The sequence below is a fragment of the Triticum urartu genome, chromosome 3 (assembly GCF_003073215.2).
Source record: "Triticum urartu cultivar G1812 chromosome 3, Tu2.1, whole genome shotgun sequence".
Lineage (NCBI taxonomy): Eukaryota > Viridiplantae > Streptophyta > Magnoliopsida > Poales > Poaceae > Triticum > Triticum urartu.
The window spans coordinates 605,972,155-605,999,813 of record NC_053024.1 but is presented as its reverse complement, the minus strand read 5'-3'; the positions used below and the strand labels follow the sequence as shown (position 1 = coordinate 605,999,813).

The 27,659-nt window shown below is 42.9% G+C and overlaps 1 protein-coding gene and 2 long non-coding RNA genes across 5 annotated transcripts; 1 reads left to right on the top strand and 2 right to left on the bottom strand.

Annotated features, from left to right (window-relative positions):
- Nucleotides 1–16,635: 16,635 nt before the first annotated feature.
- On the bottom strand, nucleotides 16,636–18,040 carry LOC125545301. The gene is made up of 2 exons (XR_007299985.1): nucleotides 17,354–18,040; nucleotides 16,636–16,976 (listed from the first exon to the last, which is right to left on the bottom strand). It is a non-coding gene; the product is annotated as an uncharacterized LOC125545301 (long non-coding RNA).
- Nucleotides 18,041–18,052: 12 nt separating this feature from the next.
- On the bottom strand, nucleotides 18,053–20,467 carry LOC125545300. 3 transcript variants are annotated; one of them, XR_007299984.1, is made up of 5 exons: nucleotides 20,209–20,467; nucleotides 19,823–19,971; nucleotides 19,206–19,377; nucleotides 18,984–19,068; nucleotides 18,053–18,461 (listed from the first exon to the last, which is right to left on the bottom strand). It is a non-coding gene; the product is annotated as an uncharacterized LOC125545300 (long non-coding RNA). The 3 variants fall into 3 exon arrangements; XR_007299982.1 differs by having other exon boundaries at nucleotides 19,206–19,372; XR_007299983.1 differs by having other exon boundaries at nucleotides 19,206–19,338.
- A 2,027-nt stretch (nucleotides 20,468–22,494) lies between these two features.
- LOC125545299 (transcription factor MYB1-like) lies at nucleotides 22,495–26,947 on the top strand. The gene is made up of 3 exons (XM_048709200.1): nucleotides 22,495–23,160; nucleotides 23,385–24,222; nucleotides 26,450–26,947. The coding sequence occupies exons 1-2, from the start codon at nucleotides 22,518–22,520 to the stop codon at nucleotides 24,128–24,130; spliced, it is 1,389 nt and encodes a 462-aa protein (XP_048565157.1). The 5' UTR covers nucleotides 22,495–22,517; the 3' UTR covers nucleotides 24,131–24,222; nucleotides 26,450–26,947.
- The last annotated feature ends 712 nt before the right edge of the window (nucleotides 26,948–27,659 follow it).

Sequence of the window (27,659 nt, the reverse complement as noted above, 5' to 3'; positions counted from 1 at the left end):
GCGCCTACAGTGAGCCCGGCAAGCCTGAGGCGTAGGATCCGGGTGACGGCAATCTTAAGCCTATCGTCTTCCGGGGCCACGTCACTCCAATCGCTGCCGCGTGCTACTGGGGCTTGGCGCCGGGCGGTAAACGGCTGCGGGTTCTCCTCGGCAATCCAGCACCAGTCTGCTCTCCATTCCTCCCACTTGCCACGGAACTCTCCCTCCAGATAAGTGTCCTTCTTGCCGGCCCTCGAGATCCAGGCGATTCCGCCGGATAAAGGCTCTCCTCTCTCTACTCGGGGCATAAAGAAGTGGCGAAAAAGGGCTACATTGGGATAGACTCCGACAAAGTTTTCACAGAGATGTGCGAAAACTGCCATGGTCAGAACAGCATTGGGGGTGAAGTCAAGGAGGCGGAACCCGTAGGTGTTCATAATATCGCAGAAAAACTCAGAGAAGGGCGGGCAGAGCCCGCAGTAGAAGAACAAGGCGAAGAAAGGATATCCGTTTGGAGCCATTTTCCAAGCGGCGGCTGGAAGTACCTTCGTGCGCGGATGCGCTCGCGTCTCCATCGACCAGAAGAGGTAGTAATTCTCCCTCAGCTCCCTCGCGGCGAGCTTGGGGGGAAGATTGCCCGCTCCTTTCGCAGCGCCACAAGCCGCTGCGCCTCGGTCGACTTCACAACCTTCCCTTTGTCGGCTCTCGGAGCCATGGCGGAAGTGGTGGAGGAGGTCGACGGCGTTGGTGGTGCTGGTAGCGATGGGGGGCGGGGCGCTGCTCTCTTTCAGCTTTGGGAAGACGAGGGAGCGGCGGAGGTTTCCGAGATTGGAGTAGAAACCGGCGAATGGGCGAACTACCCCTATTTCCCATGCTTATAAAGAGGGAGGGGGCGGACGTTCCGCCTTTCCGAATAAAGAAACCACCCACGATCTATCCCACGACGCCGCATTCAACGCGTGCCGTTCGGGGAGGGCGCGGTGGATACGGGGAGAGATACGGCGTAACCCAGGCCGCGCGTGCCCGTGCCCTGTTTTGGGCCTGGCCCAACAGCGCTCGGCACCGTGTATGGCCCAGGCCCGGGGGCTCCTGTCAGTGTACTAGAGTAGGGGTACCCTAGTATCCCGAACTTGTGCACGGGCAGTCGCAGCATCCCGCGGCAAGGCTTGCCGGGTGACCGCCAAGGTCCTCCGTGGTTCCTTTGGAGCCATTCAAGGACAAAGTATCCAAGCCAAGGAGACAAGACCCCGGCAAGAGGAGCTTGCCGGGAAGGCCAACCAAGGCATCTCAAGGAACTTTCCGCGACGCGCCACGCGTCCCGGCAAGGCCCGGTGAGCGACAAGCTCCCGGACGTGACAAGACAACGACCGCGGCAAGGCGCTTGCCGCGGCAAGCCACCACTCTGTGTCCGCGCTCCAGCACATCCACCAACGTGTCGCTCTGGGACCCTTCCAGGCGTACGTGGCGGGAGGCTGTGCAACCAGCGGTGCGCGGTGGCAAGCGGCGCTGACAAGATTGCCATCGTGGCGAGCGGTGGCGTCCCTGACGGTCCCTTTTGCACTATTTAGGCGACGCAGACGGGCATTTAATGCCCTTGTCCCCTGCCGTCAGGGTTAGGTAGATACACTATAGCAGGTAGCTGTACCAACCGCAACACCTTTCCATTTTTACCCTTGTCTTCGTTGCCACCTGTCGGTGACCCCTTGAGCATATAAAAGGAGGCCCATGCGCAATGTAGGGGGGGAGGAAGAGAACACTCACGCTCGGTCTCATTAGCTGCTGGGGTGTACTGTAGCACTCCGCGCTCCCGAGCAAGAACTCAATACAAACCACAAAGCAGGAGTAGGGTTTTACGCATCCGTGCGGCCCGAACCTGGGTAAACTGCTTGTGTGCTTCACCTCAATCCGCTCTTCGTGCGACCCTCGCCCCCGCCGAACCGAAAGGGACTCAGTCCGCCGGTCCCATAGGTGCTCGTGGATTAGTCCCCCAACACATGTAGAGTGAGTACAGAGTACCACGACAGGTATTGACATGTCCCCAAAGAGAAGGATATGCAATGAATTTAAGAATTTTCTTTCCCTTGGATGTCTTGCTCCCCTGAATCTAGCATGGGATACTGGGAGAAGATAGGGAACAAAAAAACAGAGCTCAAAGAAACAAATGAAATAAGCACATATGAACATGTCTTTCCCCCAAGAAGACATGTGGCATCTCTCCTCTTGAACATCAAGCATCTGGGATCCTTGAAGATTACTCTTTCCTGGAGTATTCCCTCCCCTAGAGATCTCTCCCCCTAGAGATATGATTAAGCTTTGATGTGATCTCTCTCTCCCCCTTTGACATCAATTTCCAAGAAGGGTCTTCTGGAATTTGTTGTGAATGGGTTCGGTCCTTGAATCATAGTACAAAGCATTAAGATAAATGTGATGCTTGTAGAGGACAAGATTCATTGAGTGGAGCTGGATCAAGAATGAAGCAGGAATAAATGGCAAAATGTTTTTCCTGTAGTGCAATCGGTGTCACTGAGTTGTATGCTTCGGTTGCTTCGAAAATCTTCGGTTAGACCAGAAGCATGAAACCGGTGGAACCGAGTTCATCACAGAAAAACACTTGTCACCTCAGCTCACTAGACAAATAAGATCTCACAAAGATTTGCAATGAATTGGATGCAGAAAATGCAGAACAAAGAACAAAGAAAAGAAACAAAAAGGTCTAGATGAAGTTTGAAAGGGGAAACAAATATGCATGAGACAAGTGCAAGAACACAAAAAGAACACAAGAGACCTTCATCTAGAGTTGGGCGGTGACAAAGTCACCTATGTTAGAGTACATTGACTTAGGAGTCAAGTGAGATCACTTGATCATAGGTCGTACTCATTGTTTAAGCTCAAAATGGGGTTGCCATTTTTCGTTTAAGTATCTTGATGTATTCACATCTTGTCGAGTTGCTTTGACTCATGACTTGGAGTAAAGCTACTCTAAGATGGAATAACATACCTTGGGTGGCGGTGTTGATCTTGATCATGTAGTTGAACTTGTGTGGGTTGCTCAAGGTTGATGTAGCCCATCAAGAGTTGGGAGCACCCTTTGGATTTTGAGTTCATCCACCTGCATGGGTTAGTTTTCTCAAGGAAGAGCACTTGTGTATCCAACATGACAATCATGAAACTTAACATAGAATTTGTCAAAGGATATGTTTGAAAGGTTTCGTGCTTCCTTGTCATCAATCACCATTGTGTAGAGACTTGATGATGTAGAGATTGCTCAAGATGTGAGTGAATTGCAATCTCATAGAATTAGATTCATCCAAGTACCTACAAGGGTTAGATAACATGCAAGATGCAAATTTTCAAGACATAAGATAATCATCATAGGAGAAATATCAAGAGATTAGTTGTAAGCTCAAGTCTTGCATGTATCCAATGGAGTTCCTACTCCAAGTTTGAAGCATCAATGATGTTCAATTCACCTCATAACCTGCAAAACACTTTCTCATCAAGTGGTTTGGTGAATATATCCGCTAATTGCTTATCGGTGCGAACATGCTTAAGGTTTATGTCACCCTTAGCAACATGATCTTGAATAAAATGATGACAAACTTCGATATGCCTAGTTCGAGAGTGTTGCACGGGATTGTGAGCAATCTTGATAGCACTTTCATTGTCACAAAGCAATGGAACATGTTTCACATATATCCCATAATCTTTAAGAGTCTGGGTCATCCAGAGTAATTGAGCACAACATGAACCCGCAGCAATGTATTCCGCTTCGGCGGTGGATAAGGATACCGAGTTTTGTTTCTTGGAAAACCAAGACACAAGAGATCTACCAAGGAATTGACAAGTACCCGAAGTGGACTTCCTATCAACCTTATCACCGGCATAGTCCGAGTCGGAGTAGCCAACAAGATCAAAGGAAGCTCTCTTTGGATACCAAATGCCAAAAGTTGGTGTATGTATTAAGTATCTCACTATCCTTTTCACGGCCTTAAGATGACATTCCTTAGGAGCAGCTTGATATCGTGCACACATGCACACACTTAACATGATATCGGGACGCGAAGCACATAGATATAACAATGAACCAATCATAGAGCGATAAACCTTTTGATCGACCGGTTCACCATCTTTGGTCAAATCAAGGTGTCCACTAGTAGGCATGGGTGTAGTCATACCTTTGCATTCTTGCATGTTGAACTTCTTGAATAAGTCCTTGGTGTACTTCGTTTGAGAGACAAAGGTGCCTTCCTTAGTTTGCTTGATTTGCAAACCAAGAAAGAATTTGAGTTCACTCATCATGGACATCTCAAACTTCTCTGACATTAGCTTCCCAAACTTTTCACTAAAATGAGGGTTAGTTGATCCAAATATAATATCATCGACATAAATTTGGCATACAAATAGTTCTCCATTAACCCTTTTAGTAAAAAGAGTAGAATCTATTTTTCCAATTTCAAAGCCTTTTTCAATAAGGAACTTGGTCAAGCATTTATACCATGCTCTAGGAGCTTGTTTAAGATCATACAGGGCTTTGTGAAGTTTGTAAACATGATTAGGTTTCTTAGGGTTGACAAAGCCGGGAGGTTGCTTAACATAAACTTCCTCTTCAATTTCACCATTTAGAAAAGCACTTTTAATGTCCATTTGGTACAAGGTGATATTATGGTGATTAGCATAGGCGAGTAAGATGTGAATGGACTCAAGTCTAGCAACGGGAGCATACGTCTCACCATAGTCCATACCTTCGACTTGTGTGTAGCCTTGGGCGACGAGACGCGCTTTGTTGCAAACCACTTGTCCATCTTCATCTTGCTTGTTGCGAAACACCCATTTGGTACCGATGATGTTGTGGTTGTTGTCGGGCTTTTCAACCAATGTCCACACTTGATTTCTCTCAAAGTTGTATAGCTCTTCATGCATAGCGTTTATCCAATCCGGATCTTCCAATGCTTCTTCAACCTTCATAGGTTCAATGCGAGAGATGAATGAATAGTGTTCACAAAAGTTAGCTAAACGAGTTTTTGAGCGAGTGATTCTCCCGGTTTGGATATCATTGTAGATTTGCTCCACGGGATGATCTTTAGCAATTCTTGCTCGAACTCGTGAAAGCTTTTGCTTGGGTCTTTGTTGAACATCTTCTTCATCTTGTTCTTCTTCTTGGCCTTCTTCATTGTTGGCGTTGTCGTTCTCTTGTCGTGGTGGAGAAGGAGGTTGTTGACATTCGTCTTGGTGCACTTCCTCATTTTCTTCTTCTTGGTGTGTCCCACTCGTGGATGCTTCTGTATCAACTCTTGGTTCACCTTTTCGTGAGGTAGAAGCTTCCACTTGGACGGACGAGGTACTCTCCTTCACCTCCATTGGACGAATCTTGCCGATAGACAAGTCTTGGATTGCTTCTGAGGGATCTTTGTCTCCTACATCAATTGGCAATTGCTCTACTTGCGAGCCCTTAGATTCGTCAAACTTCACATCTACCGTTTCTTCAACCTTTCGGGTGAAATTGTTGTAGACCCGGTATGTGTGAGAGTTTGAGCCATAACCAAGTAGGAAACCTTCATGAGACTTAGGAGCAAATTTAGAACGACGATGCTTATCAAGAATGTAGCACTTTGAGCTGAATACTCGAAAGTATCCAACTTGGGGTTTGTTACCGGTGAGGAGCTCGTATGCTGTCTTGCCGAGTAGCTTGTGAAGATACAAGCGATTTGTTGCATGACAAGCTGTCTCTACCGCTTCTGCCCAAAAGTGTTTTCGCGTCTTGTACTCATCAAGCATCGTTCTTGCCATCTCGATAAGAGTCCGGTTCTTCCTCTCAACAACTCCATTTTGTTGAGGTGTGTACGTAGCGGAGAACTCATGTGCGATCCCTTCTTCGTCAAGAAAGGTGTCCACATTTGCGTTCTTGAACTCCGTTCCGTTGTCGCTCCGAACCTTCTTGATCTTCACGTCAAATTGATTTTGGGCCTTCCTAGCAAAGTTTTTAAAGATCTTTTGGACCTACGATTTGTCATCAAGAAAGAACACCCATGTAAATCTTGAAAAATCATCAACTATGACCAGACCAAATGAGTTACCACCGAGACTCTTGTAGGCATTTGGACCAAAGAGATCCATGTGAAGTAGCTCGAGTGGTCTTCTTGTGGTCATGATGTTCTTAGCGCGATGACTTCCTCAAACTTGTTTCCCTGCTTGACAAGCACTACAGAGTCTATCCTTGTCAAATATGACATCGTTAACGCCAAGGATATGATTTCCTTTAATGAGTTTGTCAAGGTTTCGCATGTCCACATGGCCTAGCCTTCTATTCCACAACCAGCCTTTAGAAGATTTAGCAATTAAGCAAGTTTTAGGTTGAGCCTTTTTAGTGAAATCAACAATGTAAAGATCTCCTCTACGTATACCGGTAAAGACAATTTTATGATTATCTCTATGAAACACTTGGCAGTCTACTTCAGTAAATAGGACATTGAAACTGAAATCAGCAAGTCTAGATACCATCGCCGTCGTCATCATCATCAACTATCCTCCATCACCAATTTCATGATGCTCACTGCCGTGCGTGAGTAATTGCATCGTAGGCTTGCTGGACGGTGATGGGTTGGATGAGATTTATCATGTAATCGAGTTAGTTTTGTTAGGGTTTGATCCCTAGTATCCACTATGTTCTGAGATTGATGTTGCTATGACTTTGCTATGCTTAATGCTTGTCACTAGGGCCCGAGTGCCATGATTTCAGATCTGAACCTATTATGTTTTCATGAATATATGTGAGTTCTTGATCCCATCTTGCAAGTCTATAGTCACCTACTATGTGTTATGATCCGGCAACCCCGAAGTGACAATAATCGGGACCACTCCCGGTGATGACCATAGTTTGAGGAGTTCATGTATTCACTATGTGTTAATGCTTTGTTCCGGTTCTCTATTAAAAGGAGGCCTTAATATCCCTTAGTTTCCAATAGGACCCCGCTGCCACGGGAGGGTAGGACAAAAGATGTCATGCAAGTTCTTTTCCATAAGCACGTATGACTATTTACGGAATACATGCCTACATTATATTGATGAACTGGAGCTAGTTCTGTGTCACCCTATGTTATGACTGTTACATGATGAACCACATCCGGCATAATTATCCATCATTGATCCGGTGCCTACGAGTTTTCCATATACTGGTTTACGCTTATTTACTTTTCCGTTGCTACTGTTACAATTACTACAAAAATACCAAAAACATTACTTTTGCTGTCTTTACTTTGTTACCGTTACCACCACTATCATATTACTTTGCTACTAAACACTTTGCTGCAGATACTAAGTTTCCAGGTGTGGTTGAATTAACAACTCAGCTGCTAATACTTGAGAATATTCTTTGGCTCCCCTTGTGTCGAATCAACAAATTTGGGTTGAATACTCTACCCTCGAAAACTGTTGCGATCCCCTATACTTGTGGGTTATCAAGACCTTTTTCTGGCGCCGTTGCCGGGGACCATAGCTCTATTCTTTGAGTCACTTGGGATTTATATCTGCTGGACACTATGAAGAACTTGAAAGACGCTAAGACAAAAATTTATCCCTCAACTACGAGGGGAGGTAAGGAACTGCCATCTAGCTCTGCACTTGATTCACCTTCTGTTATGAGTAAGCTAGCGACACCTAAACCTACTACTGCTATGAATTCTGATATGTCGCATGTTATTGATGATGCCACTTCTGCTATGCATGGTACTTATGATGAAACTACTTCTATGCTTGATACTACTGTGCCACTTGGTGAATTTTTAGATGAGCAAATTTCTAAGTCTAGAGATAGAGAAATTAGTGAACCTAAACACGATGATGTTAGTGATGATGAACCTATGCCTGTTATTCCTGAGGGTTATCTTTTTAATAATGAATCTTATGAAGCTATTCTTGCTTGTCCGGATAAACCTGAACGTAAGAGGTTACTAATTAAGTGGAGTAAGGAATCTTTTAGAGGTAGGATGAGACCCGACCCTGCTTTTGCTACTTCACCTATCTGTGTTCCTGATCAAGATTATTATGATATTACTGTTGATCCAGATATAATTACTTTGGTTGAATCTGATCCTTTTTATGGCTATGAATCTGAAACTGTTGTGGTACATCTTCGTAAGTTAGATGAAATAGCTGCCCTGTTTACTAATAATCTGAGATCGCGCCACTTTTATATACTCAAAATATTTCCGTTCTCATTAAAGGGTGATGCTAAGAAATGGTTTAATTCTCTTGATCTTGCCTGTGTGCAAAGTCCCCAGGATATGATTTATTACTTCTCTGCTAAATATTTCCCTGCTCATAAGAAACAAGCTGCTTTGAGGGAAATATACAATTTTGTGCAAATTGAAGAAGAGAGTCTCCCACAAGCTTGGGGGAGGCTTCTCAAGTTACTTAATGCTTTGCCTGATCATCCTCTTAAGAAACCTGAAATATTTGATATCTTTTATAATGGACTAACTGATGCTTCCAGAGATTACCTGGATAGTTGTGTTGGTTCTCTTTTCAGGGAAAGAACACCGGATGACGCTGAAATTTTATTGAATAATATGTTGGCAAATGAAAATAATTGGGCACCTCCTGAGCCACCTCCCGAGCCAACTCCTGAGCCAATTACTGAGCCTATTCCTAAACCAACTCCGAAGAAGAGAGGTGTTCTATTTCTCAGTCCCGAAGATATGCAAGAGGCAAAGAAATCTATGAAAGAAAAAGGTATTAAAGCTAAAGATGTTAAGAATTTACCTCCTATTGAAGAAATACATGGTCTTAATTTACCGCCTGTTGAAGAAGTATATGATCTCAATTACTTATTTACTGAAGAACCTCCCGATATCCCGACACAGGTAGTAAAGGTAAATTCTCTCTATAGATATGATAAAGTTGAAGTCCCTCCTACTAAAATTGCTAGTCAGTGCTTGGATGAGTTTGATGACTTTATGTTTAAGCAAGATGACTTTAATGCTTATTTTGGTAGACAATTAAAGCATAATACCTTTATGATTAAACGCTTGAGTGATTATATGGATAATATTAGAGGTGAACTTAAACTTGTTAGCAAACATGCTTCTATGGTTACCACTCAAGTAGAACAAGTACTTAAAGCTCATAAAGAAATGCTTGATGAAATGAATAGTAAGAAAAATGATTATGTTGTTAGAGTGGCTACTAGAACTGGTAGAATGACTCAGGAACCTTTGTATCCTGAAGGCCACCCTAAGAGAATCGAGCAAGATTCTCAAAGAAATAATATTGATGCACCTAGCTCTTCTAAAAGGAAGAAAAAGAAAAATGATAGAACTGTGCAAACTTCTAGTGAACCTATTGCTGAACCACCTAATAATCCAAATGATATCTCTATGTCTGATGCTGAAACACAATCTGGTAATGAACATGAACCTAGTGAAAATGTTAATGATGATGTTCATGATGATGCTCAACCTAGTAATGATAATGATGTAGAAGTTGAACCTGTTGTTGATCTTGATAACCCACAATCAAAGAATCAACGTTATGATAAAAGAGACTTCGTTGCTAGGAAACATGGTAAAGAAAGAGAACCATGGGTTCAGAAACCCATGCCTTTTCCTCCGAAACCATCCAAGAAAAAGGATGATGAGGATTTTGAGCGCTTTGCTGAAATGATTAGACCTATCTTTTTGCGTATGCGATTGACTGATGTGCTCAAAACAAATCCTTATGCTAAGTATATGAAGGATATCATTACTAATAAAAGAAAGATACCGGAGGCTGAAATTTCCACCAGGCTTGCTAATTACACTTTTAAGGGTGGAATACCAAAGAAACTTGGAGATCCAAGAGTACCTACTATACCATGCTCCATTAAAAGAAATTATGTTAAAACTGCTTTATGTGATCTTGGAGCCGGTGTTAGTGTTATGCCTCTCTCTTTATATCATAGACTTGACTTGAATAAGTTGACACCTACTGAAATATCTTTGCAAATGGCTGATAAATCAACTGCTATACATGTCGGTATTTGTGAGGATGTACCTGTTGTGGTTGCAAACGTTACTATTTTAACGGACTTTGTTATTCTTGATATTCCCGAGGATGATAGTATGTCTATTATTCTTGGAAGACCTTTCCTTAATACTGCAGGGGCTGTTATTGATTGCAACAAAGGCAATGCCACTTTTCATGTTAATGGTAATGAGCATACGGTGCACTTTCCGAGGAAACAACCTCAAGTTTATAGTGTCAACTCTATTGGAAAAATTCCATCGATTATATTTGGAGGTTTTGAATTTCCTCTTCCTACTGTCAAAAAGAAATATGATATACTTATTGTTGGGGATGTCCATATCCCCGTTGAGGTAACATAGTGTTATTCGAAATTTCTCTGGTTCCATGATTATCGGAATGAGTTTGTTAACAAGACTTGATCAACCTTGTTAGTGGATTCTTTTTGATGAGCATGAGATGGATGAAACTAGAAGCACAACCTTCTGTACCCTCTTTATATTTTCTGTTCTTTAGTAGAAATAAAGTAAAATAGTATTTTTCTGTCTGTTTCCTGACTTACCCGTGCAATATAAAAATATCCCGAAAATAAAAGTCCTCAAAATGCCATGCCAATTTAATATGATTTTTTCGGGAATATTTAAGGATTTTTAGTGCAAAAATTACCGCGGGGAGAGCTGCCACCTGGTCACGAGGGTGGAGGGCGCGCCCTACCCCCCTGGGCGCGCCCCTGCCTCGTGGGCCCACGGTGTCCCTCCTCCACTTATTCCTGCACCCATCGTTTTCCTCTGTCTCGCACAAACCCGAAAAACCAACTCAAGCTCGTGTTCCAGCAACTTTTGCTGCGATTTTCGATCTCCTTGCTCAAAGCACCTCTCGCAAAACTGCTTGGGGAGATTGTTCCTTGGTATGTGACTCCTCCATTGGTCCAATTAGTTTTTGTTCTAGTGCTTTATTCATTGCAAATTTGTGCTGCATAGGTGACCATGTTCTTGAGCTTGCATGTCAAATATATATGGTTCCAAGTAGTTCTAATGCTTGATATATGCTCTAGGCACTTGTATGAGTAGTTGCTATCAATCTTATTGAAGTTGGTTCACTTTGTTTGAAGTTACTAAAAAATTCAGATTGTTTCGGAAATAATGAAGAGACTTTTGAGGGGCTCGTCGAGCCGAAGTTCTAAGGAGAAACAAAAGGAAGAAGAACAGTAGTTCTAAGAAGTATACGTTTGATCCAGATTACTACAGACTGTTCTGTTTTTGACAGATTCTGTTTTTCATGTGTTGTTTACTTATTTTGATGAATCTATGGCTAGTAAAAGAGTTTATAAACCATATAGAAGTTGGAATACAGTAGGTTTAACACCAATATAAATAAAGAATGAGTTCATTACAGTACCTTGAAGTGGTGATTTATTTTCTTATACTAACGGAGCTTACGAGTTTTCTGTTAAGTTTTGTGTTGTGAAGTTTTCAAGTTTTGGGTAAAGATTCGATGGACTATGAAATAAGGAGTGGAAAGAGTCTAAGCTTGGGGATTCCCAAGGCACCCCAAGGTAATATTCAAGGACAACCAAAAGCCTAAGCTTGGGGATGCCCCGGAAGGCATCCCCTCTTTCGTCTTCGTTCATCGGTAACTTTACTTGGAGCTATATTTTTATTCACCACATGATATGTGTTTTGCTTGGAGCGTCAATTTATTTTGTTAGGATTTGCTTGCTGTTATTTAGAAAAATGTTTTGCATCTTTTATTTCAATAAAAGTGGCATTGATAGCCTTTACTATGCCTATTTTAGAAGTCCACATGTTGCTGTTTGAAAACAGAAAGTTTACCGCTGTTGCAATAATTCCCTAGAAAAGTCATAATGTGATAAAATGTTGAAACGTTTTGCATATTAAGCTCTGATAAATTTACTGCAGTGGGAATTTTCTTTCATAATTTTTGGAGCTAGGGAAGTATGGATGTTGCTGCATTCTTTACAGACTATCCTGTTTAGGCAGATTGCTGTTATGTTTGCATTGTTTGCATATGTTTGCTTCTTTAATGATTCTATTTGAGGATAGGACTATTAAATATGCAGAGGCATTTAGTATGCAATGTTGAATAATAATTTTAGTGATTTGCTACAGTAGAGTATGATAAGGTTTTTGCAATGTGTTATACTAACTTATCTCACGAGTCCTTGTTGAGTTTTGTGTGGATGAAGCTTTTGAGATTTAGGGAGACCGTGATATGAGAGGAATTAAGGAGACACAAAAGCTCAAGCTTGGGGATGCCCAAGGCATCCCAAGATAATATTTCAAGAAGTCTCAAGCGTCTAAGCTTGGGGATGCCCCGGTTGGCATCCCACCTTTCTTCTTCAACAACTATCGGTTAGTTTCGGTTGATCCTAAGTTTTTGCTTCTTCACATGATGTTTGCCATTCTTAGAATGTCATTTTATTTTGCTTTGCATGCTGTTTGAATAAAATACCAAGATCTGAAATTATTAAATGTTAGAGAGTCTTCACATAGTTGCATAATTATTCGACTACTCATTGATCTTCACTTATATCTTTCGGGGTAGTTTGTCATTTGCTCTAGTGCTTCACTTATATCTTTTAGAGCACGGTGGTAGATTTGTTTTATAGAAACTATTGATCTCTCATGCTTCACTTAGATTATTTTGAGTCTTAAATAGCATGGTAATTTGTTTAAATAATCCTAATATGCTAGGTATACAAGAAGAATAATAAAATTCTCTTATGAGTGTGTTGAATACTAAGAGAAGTTTGATACTTGATAATTGTTTTGAGATATGAAGATGGTGATGTTAGAGTCATGCTAGTTGAGTAGTTGTGAATTTGAGAAATACTTGTGTTTAAGTTTGTGATTCCCGTAGCATGCACGTATGGTGAACTGTTATGTGATGAAGTCGGAGCATGATTTAGTTATTCATTGTCTTCCTTATGAGTGGCGGTCGGGGACGAGCGATGGTCTCTTCCTACCAATCTATCCCCCTAGGAGCATGCGCGTAATACTTTGCTTTGATAACTTGTAGATTTTTGCAATAAGTATATGAGTTCTTTATGACTAATGTTAAGTCCATGGATTATACACACTCTCACCCTTCCACCTTTGCTAGCCTCTCTAATACCGCGCACCTTTCGCCAGTCTCATACACCCACCATATACCTTCCTCAAAACAGCCACCATACCTACCTATTAAGGCATTTCTATAGCCATTCCGAGATATATTTCCATGCAACTTTCCACCGTTCCGTTTATTATGACACGCTCCATCATTGTCATATTGCTATGCATGATCATGTAGTTGACATTGTATTTGTGGCAACGCCACCGTTCATAATTCTTTCATACATGTCACTCATGAGTCATTGCACATCCCGGTACACCGACGGAGGCATTCATATAGAGTCATATTTTGTTCTAAGTATCGAGTTGTAAATTCTTGAGTTGTAAGAAAAATAAAAGTGTGACGATCATCATTACTAGAGCATTGTCCCAATGAGGAAAGGATGATGGAGACTATGATTCCCCCACAAGTCGGGATGAGACTCCGGACGAAAATAAATAAATAAAAGAGGCCAAAGAAGCCCAAATAAAAAAAGAGAAAAGAAGCCATAAAAAAGTGAAGGCCCGAAAAATAATAAAAAAATGAGAAAAAAAGAGAGAAGGGACAATGTTACTATCCTTTTACCACACTTGTGCTTCAAAGTAGCACCATGATCTTCATAGTAGAGAGTCTCTCATGTTATCACTTTCATATACTAGTGGGAATCTTTCATTATAGAACTTGGCTTGTATATTCCAATGATGGGCTTCCTCAAATTACCCTAGGTCTTCATGAGCAAGCAAGTTAGATTAACACCCACTTAGTTTCTTTTTGAGCTTTCATATACTTATAGCTCTAGTGCATCCGTTGCATGGCAATCCCTACTCACTCACATTGATATCTATTAATGGGAATCTCCATAGCCCGTTGATACGCCTAGTTGATGTGAGACTATCTTCTCCTTTTTGTCTTCTCCACAACCACCACTATATTCCACCTATAGTGCTATATACATGGCTCACGCTCATGTATTGCGTGAAGATTGAAAAAGTTTTGAGAATGTCAAAAGTATGAAACAATTGCTTGGCTTGTCATCGGGGTTGTGCATGATTTAAATATTTTGTGTGATGAAGATAGAGCATAGCCAGACTATATGATTTTGTAGGGATAGCTTTCTTTGGCCATGTTATTTTGAGAAGACATGATTGCTTAGTTAGTATGCTTGAAGTATTATTGTTTTTATGTCAATATTGAACTTTTGTCTTGAATCTTATGGATCTGAATATTCATGCCACAATTAAGAAGAATTACATTGAAATTATGCCAAGTAGCACTCCGCATCAAAAATTCTGTTTTTATCATTTACCTACTCGAGGACGAGCAGGGATTAAGCTTGGGGATGCTGATACGTCTCCAACGTATCTATAATTTTTGATTGCTCCATGCTATATTATCTACTGTTTTGGATGTTTATGGGATTTATTATACACTTTTATATCATTTTTTGGCACTAACCTATTAACCCAGAGCGCAGTGCCAGTTTCTGTTTTTACCTTGTTTTAGGGTTTCGAAGAAAAGGAAAATCAAACGGAGTCCAATTGACCTGAAACTTCACGGAACTCATTTTTGGAAGGAAAGAAGCTCAGAAGACTTGGAGTGCATGTCAGGGGACCTACGAGGAGGCCACGAGGCAAGGGGGCGCGCCCACCCCCTGGGCGTGCCCTCCACCCTCGTGGGCCCCTCGTGGGCCCCCTGACGTATTTCTTCCTCCTATATATATCCATATACCCTAAAAACTTTGGGGAGCAGAATAGATCGGGAGTTCCGCCGCCAGAAGCCTCTGTAGCCACCGAAAACCAATCTAGACCCGTTCCGGCACCCTGCTGGAGGGGGGAATCCCTCTCCGGTGGCCATCTTCATCATCCCGGCGCTCTCCATGACGAGGAGGGAGTAGTTCTCCCTCGGGGCTGAGGGTATGTACCAGTAGCTATGTGTTTGATCTCTCTCTCTCTCGTGTTCTTGAGGTGATACGATCTTGATGTATCGCGAGCTTTGCTATTATATTTCGATCCTATGATGTTTCTTCCCCCCTCTACTCTCTTGTAATGAATTGAGTTTCCCCTTTGAAATAATCTTATCGGATTGAGTCTTTAAAGATTTGAGAACACTTGATGTATGTTTTGCCGTGGATATCTGTGGTGACAATGGGATATCACGTGATTCACTTGATGTATGTTTTGGTGATCAACTTGCGGGTTCCGCCCATGAACCTATGCATAGGGGTTGGCACACGTTTTCGTTGTGATTCTCCGGTAGAAACTTTGGGGCACTCTTTGAGGTCCTTTGTGTTGGTTGAATAGATGAATCTGAGAGTGTGTGATGCATATCGTATAATCATACCCACAGATACTTGAGGTGACATTGGAGTATCTAGGTGACATTAGGGTTTTGGTTGATTTGTCTCTTAAGGTGTTATTCTAGTACGAACTCTAGGGCTGTTTGTGACACTTATAGGAATAGCCCAACGGATTGATTGGAAAGAATAATTTTGAGGTGGTTTCGTACCCTACCATAATCTCTTCGTTCGTTCTCCGCTATTAGTGACTTTGGAGTGACTCTTTGTTGCATGTTGAGGGATAGTTATGTGATCCAATTATGTTATCATTGTTGAGGGAACTTACACTAGCGAAAGTATGAACCCTAGGTCTTGTTTCCTATCATTGCAATACCGTTTACGCTCACTTTTATCATTAGTTACCTTGCTGTTTTTATAATTTCAGATAACAAATACCCATATCTACTATCCATATACCACTTGTATCACCATCTCTTCGCCGAACTAGTGCACCTATACAATTTACCATTGTATTGGGTGTGTTGGGGACACAAGAGACTCTTTGTTATTTGGTTGCAGGGCTGCTTGAGAGAGACCATCTTCATCCTACGCCTCCTATGGATTGATAAACTTTAGGTCATCCACTTGAGGGAAATTTGCTACTGTCCTATAAACATCTGCACTTGGAGGCCCAACAACGTCTACAAGAAGAAGGTTGTGTAGTAGACATCAATGATCTCCACCCTATCGATGACACTGATGGTTTTTCGTGCCGTCAGTTGGCTCGCCAATCAGGAGGTGTGTTAGACAGAGACCGAGCCCAAATCGGATCTCTAGTCATGAACAACAACTTCATGTCAGGCAAAACTTTCATCTTTGGCTCCTTCAAATTTTTCATAGACACGCGCGGGCTGCTCTAAAACAACACGCTACCTGCCTCCATCAACACCATGCACTTTAGGGGCCTTGTGTTCCACTTCAACTAGCACTAGATCATTGATGGCGCGCGTTGCTGCGCCCGTTTATTGGTTCAATGTAATTATAGGAATCGTGTAAATATATGATGCCATGAAGGAGGTCCAATATGCTCCAAATTTAGGCTAGTCACCGCAAAGACCAGCAACTTGATTGGCCACACCAGAGCAAGGATAATAATATGGCAATGACACATTGCCATGTAATCTATAGTCAATCAAATGACCAACATTAACAATACTCTCTCGATTCACTATTATAAGATGTTTTTGATATTTTAATATGGACTAAATATAGACTGAAATGAGTTAACAAACCCATTAAAACACATTTATAAACATCCAATTCAGAAAGTTAGAAGATCTTACAATAGTGTACGGAGGGTAGTAATTTGTTACATAGGATCTAATGCAGTCCACCGCATCAATTGTTTTTGGGATGTGAACACATCGACCGATCCCTCGTGCATACCATCATATGAGAAATATGTAGCTAGCAGCAGTTGATATCAAAATGCTTTCAAGATGCTTATGGGATGGGAAGTAGTAGATAGTTTGGTCTCATCATCAGAATCTGCATCATTCAAGTATCTTGATGCAATATGATAAATCTATCAAAGGTAGCTTCTTTTTCTATTCTGCAATAGATGAAGGAAAACAATCAGTATTCTACATGTCAAAAAAAGCAGCACTAAATTTATTTCATATACATGTAGCATGTTGGCGCTCAGTTCTTAAGAGAAGAGAAATTCAACCTAAACATTAAGGCATCAACACGTAGCTCGTGACCAAATAACTTAACCATTAGGTATATCATGTAAAAAATATTCAATGTTTCAAAAAAAAGTCTGGGGTTGACCAACATAGCTTAAATAATTCTATCAAACAAACTACAAATAGTATTGAAGACAAGAAGGCAGGAATCAATACAAATATCTATTTTAACATAAGTATATGCTTACATATCATGTACACAATGTAAAAGAGTATAACATCTACATGGAAAGTTATTCACCTCACATTTCCAAATGTCCATACCAACCAGAGGACCATATCTTGCAAGTTGGAAGTATGGAGCAGAATGGAAATTCAATTACCTGTCTAAGAAAGTGAAGTGGACAATTCAAGTTAATCTTTCAAGGAATAAACCTAAGAGGAATGCACTTTGGATGGCATTCATTGGTGCTAGGATGTAGTTATATGAAAAGGGGAATAAAAATGGGATTCAGAGAATCAGACAAGATGCATACATAAAAATTGGAATAAAAATGGGATGTAGTTATATGAAAAGGGGAGTCTGAGTATCAGACAAGATGCATATAAACATTGGAATTTAACCCCCCAAATACTAACCAAAACAGATAAACACCAACAAGTGAGGCAGCAATCGCTTACATCTTCAAACACCTTCCCTACACAAAAGTTGTGCAATGTCTTGACATACAGAACTGTGCAATGTCTTGACATACATAATTTACCAAAGTGACTTGTGTCCTCAGCCGCCAGATCGCGGCTTTGGACGCCCGAGATTGGCTGGTCGTTGTACCAAGTATCATGACACCATTTTAGGGTCCCATCGCGTGTCATGGTCTGCAAAATTAAAAGGGTTGCTGCTACCAAAACTGATCTGGCTGTTCTGTCATTGACTGGCCACAAAACAAACTGTGTACGAGAGGCCTGTGCATGACAACTGAGAACTAACATCTCTCAGGTGGTCACCATTTTTATTGGCTTCTTTGTGTGCTTGAGCCAGGCAGGCTGACGTGGAATGACTACTGCTCCAGAAGCCTATTTTTGTGGCCTTTCCATTCACTGGACCGACGTGTGTTTTCTGGTTACTATAATAACCGACCATGATAAAAACTCACTAAAAAGCTGATTTAAAATATAACCAGACTATTAGCATTCTCCCTTGTATCTTTGAGCCAGTGAAATTTATGTCGTTCACATTCTATGTCCGCTCAACGCAAATGAAAATTCCCTGCCCCATCGAATCATTCAGTCATGTGACCAACGACAGAATGATGGTGATGAAGCTTCAGTTCCAGAATCACAATTGAAGCAAAGAACAGGGCTGATGGAGAAACTTTTATTTCTGGGACTGCTACGCCATCATTCTTGGTCTGCAAATGCAAAAGGAACATTCTTATATACTATAATCAGATAGTTTGAAGCATATTTGCTACTTGCTAGATTCTTCTACTTAAAATTTATTTATTTTACTTTCGATGATGATTCTAACATCTGTTTAACTATTCCTTGATGGTATTTCCAGCAGCTCCATCCAATCCAATCCAACTATACCCGCATTAATATTAGACCATATATATTTGTGTGGCTTAATCCATTTATATTCGATGCAATCCTAATTATTTTGGATGTTACACATTAAGAATTTATGTCAGCTCACCAAACACATGGGGAATGATTGATGCAATACTGTCTAATTTTTTTACACAAATTTATATATAAAACTAACTTTGAACAAGCAGTGTAACCCAAACCATGTCCTTTTCACATATCTGTGTCGTTCAACTATACTCAAATATTTGCATTGTTCTATTGACACGATAAACGGGCGCAGCAACATGTGCATTCATGTTCTAGTGTCTTCACATACAGAACAGCCTATCTAATAAGTTTACCTCTTCGGGTCATGGTCAAACTATACAGAATTGTCTCCATCTCTTCCAATAATTGGTGTGAGAGGATTCACAAATAGCAAGAGGCCTGATCCACGGAGAAAGTTGAAATAAAGTCCAATTAGTGCTTTGAGATTTCATCCACCAGTACAATGGGGCAGATGATTAGAGGCCTAGTGTTCAAGGAGAGTAGGGGAGCTAGGAGGGAATTTCACAGGAGCTCACCAACAACAGTTCTGAAGCATCATGACAATGAGGAGAGGAGGATCTGATGCAATAGATGAGGGAGACAGGACCGCCGACATCCCCGACATTAACCGGGTCTTCCACTACCTTTGTCCACCGGCTTAGCCTCCAACTCCAGAAAATTGTGAAAATTGTCGTCGTCATTACTTTGCTCCATAATAAGTAGTGACGAATATTTGGTTCAAACAAAAAAATAGCATGCAATAGTTGAGATAGCTATGCCTAAGATTACAACTGAAATTGATTCTTTAGTTTATTTATCGGATAACAACAATTCTGAACAATTATATGGACTTCATCTAGGGACTGTAAAATTCATTTAGATGTCCAATGTATCCATTCATGAAAGAGTTCAGTCCAGAAGCAAAAAATCTAAGAACACTATCCATCCAATGAGCAATCAACTTCTGTTTGGGTTATGAGTTGAAACAAGGCCAGAACTCCAAATTCTGTACCAACATCTATTTGAATTAACTAAACCTCATGAACATAAAATGTGTCATTTGTATGTGGTTCTTCCAAAAAAAGGTTGCCAACGTGATGTGTACATGGACTATAAATTTACAGGAGTCCTTCATTGGGTTTCAATTACTTACTTCATCAGCGGCATGCCGCCTGCTATCTCGTTGCCTCGGTGTCATCTCAGATCTGCATCAACCACAACATGGCATGCTATGGTCCTATGACTTGAGCTCTGTGATGACCAAATAGTATTGCAAGGGTTCGCCAGATATGGCAGTTGCAGCTGCGCGCCATGAAAATCAAATGAAGAACCATGTAAATTGGAACATCCAGAATTCAGTTAAATGATAGATCATTCTACACTATGAGATTAATAGGGTGGACCACTTAATCAATCAACATATGACAAACCCTAACTTATTACTCCTATCTGTAGCACCTCGGCCGGACAAACAGATTGTTTAGCACCTCAATTGGTCGAGTTACAAAACCCTAATGCATCGAGGGAGAAGAAACTTACTGGTGGGGAGAGCAACGGCGACTATACGGCACGGAAGGGGGCGGCCAGCGTGATGAGGTGGGCGGCTCCGTTCAAGCAGGATGAGGTTGGCGGCTTCGTGACGTCGGGTTGACGCGGTGGATTCGAGCACTGCCGGTGAGGCGGCCTCCTCCAACCTAGTCGTCGCGCGCCTCCGCTGCCAGTTAAGTCGTCACCTCCGCCGCCAGCATTGTTCGTTCCCTGAGGGCTGAGAGAGCGAGAGGAAGGGGGACGGGGTTGACTGTTGAGCATGGAAAATGGGCCAAAACAACCCGATACGAGCCCAATTAACCACAAGGGCCCAAAAAAGCTACCGGAGTAGCTGCCCCTCGGACAGCCGATCTCGCGAAAAACATCCCAAGAAGATCCAGTGGCCAGGAACGGCCAGCACATGAAAACGAACGGTTAAGATGTTGAGTGCTTGAGAGGGCTGGGATGGTGCTCAGTTTTAATATATCTAAATGGCGATGTTGTGTGCCTCCGTATCCCACCATCACCTTTGGCACGAGACGCGACGTCAATCCCGTACAATCTCAGAGTGGCTGGATCTTCATCAACCCGCCTGCCCGCCTGACCGGCTGCATATGATCTTCTAGGTCGCTGACACAAGGCTAGCCTAGAAGCTCACACGACCGACAATTTGTGCCATTACACATGTCCACGTGGAATACCTAGACTGGTCCAGCTCCACCATCGCCTTCGACTGCACCGACCACCCAGACTACATCCCTCATCAAGGGAAATCCTCCCTGGTGCTAGATCCGATCGTCGGTGACTTCGACCTCCCATAAGTCCTTATGGATGGAGGCAGCAGGGTCAACGTCATCTTCCTCAACACCCTGTCAAAGGTGGGAATCTCCAAATCCCGTCTGAACCCCTCGCCCCCTGACTTCCACGGGTTTGTACTAGGCAAAAAAGTGATGTCCCTGGAAGTGATCTTCGGAGACGAAGAAAACTTCTGCTTAGAAACAATGTGCTTCTAGGTCGTGTTGTTTCGCCTGGGGTACACTGCTATCCTCGGCAGGCCCGCTTACGTAAAGTTCATTGCACTATCCTTGTACACATACCTACAACTAAAGATGTTAGGTCCAAGCGACACCATACCGTGCATAATGGTGCTAATCGGGCGCTCGAAGTGGAGGTCACCAATGTAGAGCTCGCGGAGACCATGTTAGCCTCTGCGGAGCTCTACGACAACTCTGCTCCGCAAGCGGAAGCTTCTTCGAGTGCCCCCCTCCTCTCTCAAAAAATAACAATTTGATTTCCAATAGGATGTGCGATGAGACTTAAACCTACATTTCAAATTTCATTTGTATCTGTTGTAACATGTCTTCTTGATATAAATCCCTTTTGGTGGCCGAGCTCCATGTAGGTCGGGTTTTGAAAAAAATCAAAATTCATATGTTTACATTTCAAAAAATTCTAAAAATATATAGATATACATGGAGGCATAATGCACAAGTGTTTAAATTTCAAGACGAAATATGTTGAAATGAGAGCTGTGCGAAATTTTTTTTTTTGGAGGTTCTTAACACATGATGCTATTCATCCTCACAGGCCATGAATTTATCTTTTTTATGCAGATCGCATTTCAAGTAATCCCATTCTGAAATTTTACACACATACACATATCATATTTGTTTACTTGTACAATTGTTTCAGTTTTTTTTTGAAATTGAAAAGGTTTGAATCAGTTGTGTCGACGGGAGGCCGAGAGCCAAAAGACCTCACTGGAAAGAGAAACATAGCATATTTTTTGGAAATCAGTTGCGTCGACAGGAATGCTAAAAAGAGGAGAGATGGCCGACAACAAAAGCCAAGATAAAACTGACATTATTGCCTAAAAGGAGGAGAGGTGGCGAACAACAAAACTGAGGAGAAAAGAACATCCATTATTATAGTATAAGATCTATCGAATTTGCTTTACTGCTTTATTATAGGCAAGATCTGCACGTATCATAGTCAAACGGTCAAATCGAGGTCCCAAAATTAGATCACAGAACGAATGGAACAACTTTCAAGATTATCTTTTTAGAGAATCTAGTTTTTTCTAGACGATGGAATGGAACAGGGTTTCTAGTCTTTTTACGGGGTACAAGGCATGGGCCAACAGTGTATGCCTAAATGGGCTCCGAATCGTCTCGCTGGCCCATATAAATAACCTTACGGCCCCGAAGCTCTCCATAGAGAAACACGGAACAGAAAATGTTGACTAACCAGTGGACCCCACACGACAGAATAAAACGGCACCCTCCCGGAACACCAGTTTCAGTTTTCCCACCGCACCACAGATGTCGTCCGAAACCGCCGTCTCGCCGCAGCCGCTGTCCTCCAGCCCACCAACCGCCGCCGTCTCCGCCCATTCCAGCTCCGCTCCCGCCGCCGACGAGCCGGAAGCTCCAGACCCGCCCCGACCCCCGCCGCACCATGCCTCGCCGCCCCCACCTCCCTCCGCGTCCGACGAGACGGGCGCCCCGGCCCGTCCCCAACCCCTGCCGCGCCACCCCATCGCGTCCTCCTCCTCCTCCCCATCCACCGCGGCCGGCGAGACGCAAGGCCCAGTCCACCCCCCGCCCCAACCCCAGACGCACCAACCGGCGTCGTCGTCCCCTTCCTCGGCGGAGCCGCAAACCCCTGTCCTGCCCCAACCGAACCATTCGTCGCCGCCTCTCTCGGGGGACGACGACGACGACGACGTGGTCGTCACCGGCGCGTTATCTGGGGCGGGCGGCGCGGCTTCGGCCGCGGCCGATGAGCGGGTGAAGGGGCCGTGGTCGCCGGAGGAGGACGCGGTGCTGACCAATCTGGTGATGAGGGACGGGGCGCGGAACTGGACGACCATTGCGCGCGGGATCCCCGGCCGCTCCGGCAAGTCCTGCCGCCTCCGCTGGTGCAACCAGCTCGATCCTCAACTCAAGCGCAAGCCATTCACTGGTACCTGCTCTTTTCATCCATCTACTGCTATTTGTGCCCCATTTCCTGTGGAGTATGTAGTCAGGTGCCAATTTTGTTTATAATGCAACGTGTAAGGCGCATTATTGGTTTGTTGTTAGAATTATGGACATGATACATAATGCATTATGCGCTTAATTGATCGTAGATGTTATGTAGCACATCTCTCCTACTTGCTTGCTAAATCTGTGATAATTTGGATGCAGAGGAGGAGGACCAAATGATAATATCTGCTCATGCGATTCATGGGAACAAATGGGCATCTATCGCGAAACTTTTGGTTGGGAGAACCGACAATGCAATCAAGAATCACTGGAATTCTACTCTGAGGCGTCGGTACTGCACTGGTACCCGGTGCACACGAAGTGCTTCTGCAGAGCAACCTATGAGAGAGATGTCCAGGGCAGTTTCAGAAGAACGGTGGCCATTGTCGGGTCCTAGTTCCTTCAGTGTTATGGAAGTAAAGGAAGCTCCTGTGCAAACAGTATCTGAAACCTCTGCTGGGGCATTGCAAATCAGAGATATTAACAATTGTAGCACTGAAGCTGTTGATCGATCCTACCCGGTGCGACCAGTGGCTACGGTTGGTGCTTTCAGACCATACAGTCTAGGACCTGCTCAACAGATGCAAATGGAAATGTCGAGCTCTACCAAGTTTGTTCCAACCATTCAGGCTTTGACGCCTGAAATTGCGGTCTCCAAGTTTGCTGATACTACATGCTTTGCTGCTGATGTACCAAACAAATGTGGCCATGGTTGCTGCAGCGCTGAAGAGCAACCTCGTAACAACTCATTGTTGGGACCTGAGTTTAAAGAGTTTATAGACCATCCTCCAATTTTGAGCAGTAGTTTTGCTTCGTTGGTATCTGAAATCAGCAGCATTGCCTGGATGAACGGTGGTCTGCAAAGCAGTAACTCTGGCAACTTAGTGCAGTCTAATCCTCCAGCCTGACAAATTAGGAATCGTGTGAGTTGGAATACTGAAAAATTGGAGTTGTTACTTTTGGACATAATGAAGTCAACCATGATTATAATCTTCCCGAGGTGCGTGCTCCATAGATTCTAAGGCATGTGTTACTTCCAGCTTTTAGTATATGTTCTCATACTTCTTACAGGTCCTTAGCATCGCTCATTCACACTGCATCACACACGTAGGTAGCTGGATGTGATTGTTGCGTTATAACGAAACCCTAAAACTAATTACATTCCATTTCAAATTATTGTGCCATGCTGCCAATTATACACCAGCGCCAAATAATGAGACTCCCCATTTCTTTTTTCCTAGCAATGGCCGTGAAATCGGTATTTTCCTATGATGAAGCTACCACAACAGTTTGGCTCAATAAAATAGACCAAAATATTGACAGTGAAATGATCATCTAAGGGAACAGATGGATATACGTTTGTTTGTAGCAAGCATAAGTGATTGGTCATGATTAGACCCCAGCAAACTGAAGCTTAATTATTTTTGTCTTGCATATTAACCATCATTGAGGTTCTAGTCTTTTACTATATGATTGTAATCGAATAAGTAGATCCCCATGTTATGTGTGCACTTCAGTTCATTTATTACCCAGTAGTCCTATCATATACTCATGTTACGTATGTACTATTAACCAAACACGTGTGGTGCACGTTCGGGAGGGGATGTCTGCATGATTGAGAAGAAGGCAGTGGTGGGGAGAGCCTTATAACCAGTGGCAGTGGTGGGTAAATTGTAACAAGTCTAAGGTATTGGGTGTGTGATGCTGCGCAAAACATGGAATCAATCTGAACCGCCATACGCGGATGGTTGAGCGGTTAGGATGTTTTGGATCAGCCAGGGCTGGTGCTTTTTATATTAGTGGAGATATTTTATTGCGGTAGACATCTTCCCATAATATCAGTGTGTTATATATAACGAGCGAACATGAGGTGATGTGTTTATGGCATGATGGCCTGTGCGCCGTGCGATTGGGCGGGCAGCCATGCATGCTTGTGATCGTAACAACATGAGCTGACGTGGCAAGTATCAACTGGACGCGCTTAGCGCATTGGTGCTGTAATGGCGTTTCAAATCAATGCCTCGCTTAATAACATGCCTTTTAGGAAGGATATAAATCTGGAATGGTGTTGGTAGCAGCAACTCTAGTTTCATGTCTCTGTAGTGTGTTTCTGTATGAGTCATCTTAGTCAGAATCAGGTTTCTTTCAGAATCGCTGTTTGTATTGTTATATGTCCTGGTTTCCTGGTTGACCGGTGAAAAGCTAGGTTCATGCCGTCCAGATTACTGTTTTAACTGTTGAAGACAGCCAGGTTCTATGCAGTGTCTTAAGTGCAGTTATAGGTTATATGGAGTTGATGAAGATGCTTTGGTTATGTCTAACTGGTTAGTACAGTCATGGCAGGTTTTTAATTGGTTGGGCATGCTTCCATGAGTTTGTCTATTCTGCTTTGCAGATCTTAGTATAGTCATGTCCGGATGTCCCTGCTTCTCTCGCTTTCAGGTTTCTATTTCTGACCATCTGTTGCCCTAGTCTGATTAAGGCAATTCAGAATTGGAAGCTCGTGTATGCTGTCACCTTGTTTTACATGACAGCAGTTCTGTCTGTCTAAATTTAAACTCTGGCTTGTATGCTAGTACCAGTATCATTGAACATGACCAGTATTTGGAATAGTTGTTCTCTCTTCGCCTCTCTGGTGGTCATTTTCCTTCGTAGCACCATAGCTTACTTGTTTTCCTTTTGAGGGGTGGGAAACGGTTGCTGCCAATCTTATTTTGTACTGATTGGTACTCCCTCCGTAAAGAAATATAAGAGCGTTTAGATCACTATTTTTTTGTCGTTCAGTGTTACCGCTTATCTTACATTGTTCCTTTCAGTAGAGTATTGGGTGTACATCCTTTGGTTTCCTGACCTATTTATGGTGTTGCTGGACCTTTTATTTGCCTCTGCCCTAGATCTAGGTCCACATAGATTGTGGTCATCAAAAACGCTATAATCTACAAGCTTCCTGGAAGCTCTTGCCTGTAGTTCCTATAGAGTACTAACTATCTGGACCGCGTCATTTATCTTTTCCCGCCTCGGTCATCAAGGTTTAGTAGTTCTTGTGGCTCTATTTCCATAGGCATATTTGGTGTACAAAAGCACTGATCTACAATACTAATATTTTTAAAGTGCTAGACAGTCAAGAAAAGCCTAAAATGAACTAGTAATACTGCATCATCTGCCTCTTTGTTATTTGCCTAAGTGGGAGGACTGGCACCTGATCATTTTGCCGTATCTGTTTTCAGGTCTTCAAATCAGGCATGCATGGATGGATGTTGTTGCTCAAGGGAGAAAACTGCCGTGCTCCCTGATCATTGGATTATGTACTATGGTACAATCGTTTCATCATTAAAGTTGCCCCAAACCTGACGCTTGTCACCAGCTGGCCGGTTCCCCGTGCCCTACCTGTCTCAATTATATGATGCATGGCTCCATGAATTGGTGATATAAAGATTCTGTACCTCGTGGGGGCAGCCATGGATGCTGATCGGATGCGATTGGGTGCATCGAAATATCATGTGAGCCTCACAGCTTATTACTAGGATTCAGATTTGTTGGACTAGGTTCTGCTCTTGCCAGCCTTGCTGATTCGACGGGGGCTCGTATGTCCAATTTCTTAATTGCGAGACGGGATTTTTTTCTTCTTCTGTATATTTGTTGAGAGAACGCTTGAATTCTTTGAAACTGTAAAAAGAGCTTCACCGCTCAAATTTTTCTCTGGGGTCCGTCTTTGTGATTTGATTCCTGAGTGTTCCTGCCTTGGTGTTTGCGTGTGTTCTTGCCTGAAGGTTTGATGGAACCTCTGCAGTCCTGCACGCACGCGCATGATACGAATTGGGGTAGCCAATGAACGGCGATAGTTTGTTTGGCTCTGTGATCGCCATACTGTTTCAGTTAATTTGTTCCGGTGTTTTGTGCATCGTGGTTTCGGGCTTCTGCGTATGCCGAGCACGGCAGGAGGACATGACGAGCATCAACTTTTCCTGAATGGTGTTGGTATCAGTATGGTCAAGCTCGGTCTTGCTTTGGACTAGCTGAATTGAATTGTTATGCTGGGTAGAGCCGAGGCCGTCGTGCAATGCCAGGCTGCGACGAATGATCATGGCGTTGGCGTTATCTCTACGGCGAAACCATCCAAGGAAGTCGCGACGTTTTTCTTCTTCTGAGACGTGAACACAATGGTTTTTAAGCAGAATCGCAATGTTCAAAAACTTTCTGCTTGTGGAGCGAAGCCCCGCCGATTTTCGGCAGTCCCTCGAGAATTAAGGCACTTTACTATCTGGTTAAGGCATTTACAAAAGTAGAAATTGTTGTTGACCGAATGGTTCACTTGGTTTCTAGGATTTTTGCGTGAAAAACTTTCAATCTGTTCATCTTTAATCATAATAGTACAAAGAACACCAAATTTATTAAAATTACAACCAGATCCGTGGACCACCTAGTAAGAACTACAAA

What these genes read in the sequence shown, in the direction of transcription:
- LOC125545299 (XM_048709200.1), top strand. Translation starts at nt 22,518, where the DNA reads ATGTCGTCCGAAACCGCCGTCTCGCCGCAGCCGCTGTCCTCCAGCCCA. An exon ending in CAAGCGCAAGCCATTCACTG is followed by an intron (nt 23,161 to 23,384) that starts GTACCTGCTCTT and finishes ATTTGGATGCAG; the next exon opens with AGGAGGAGGACCAAATGATA.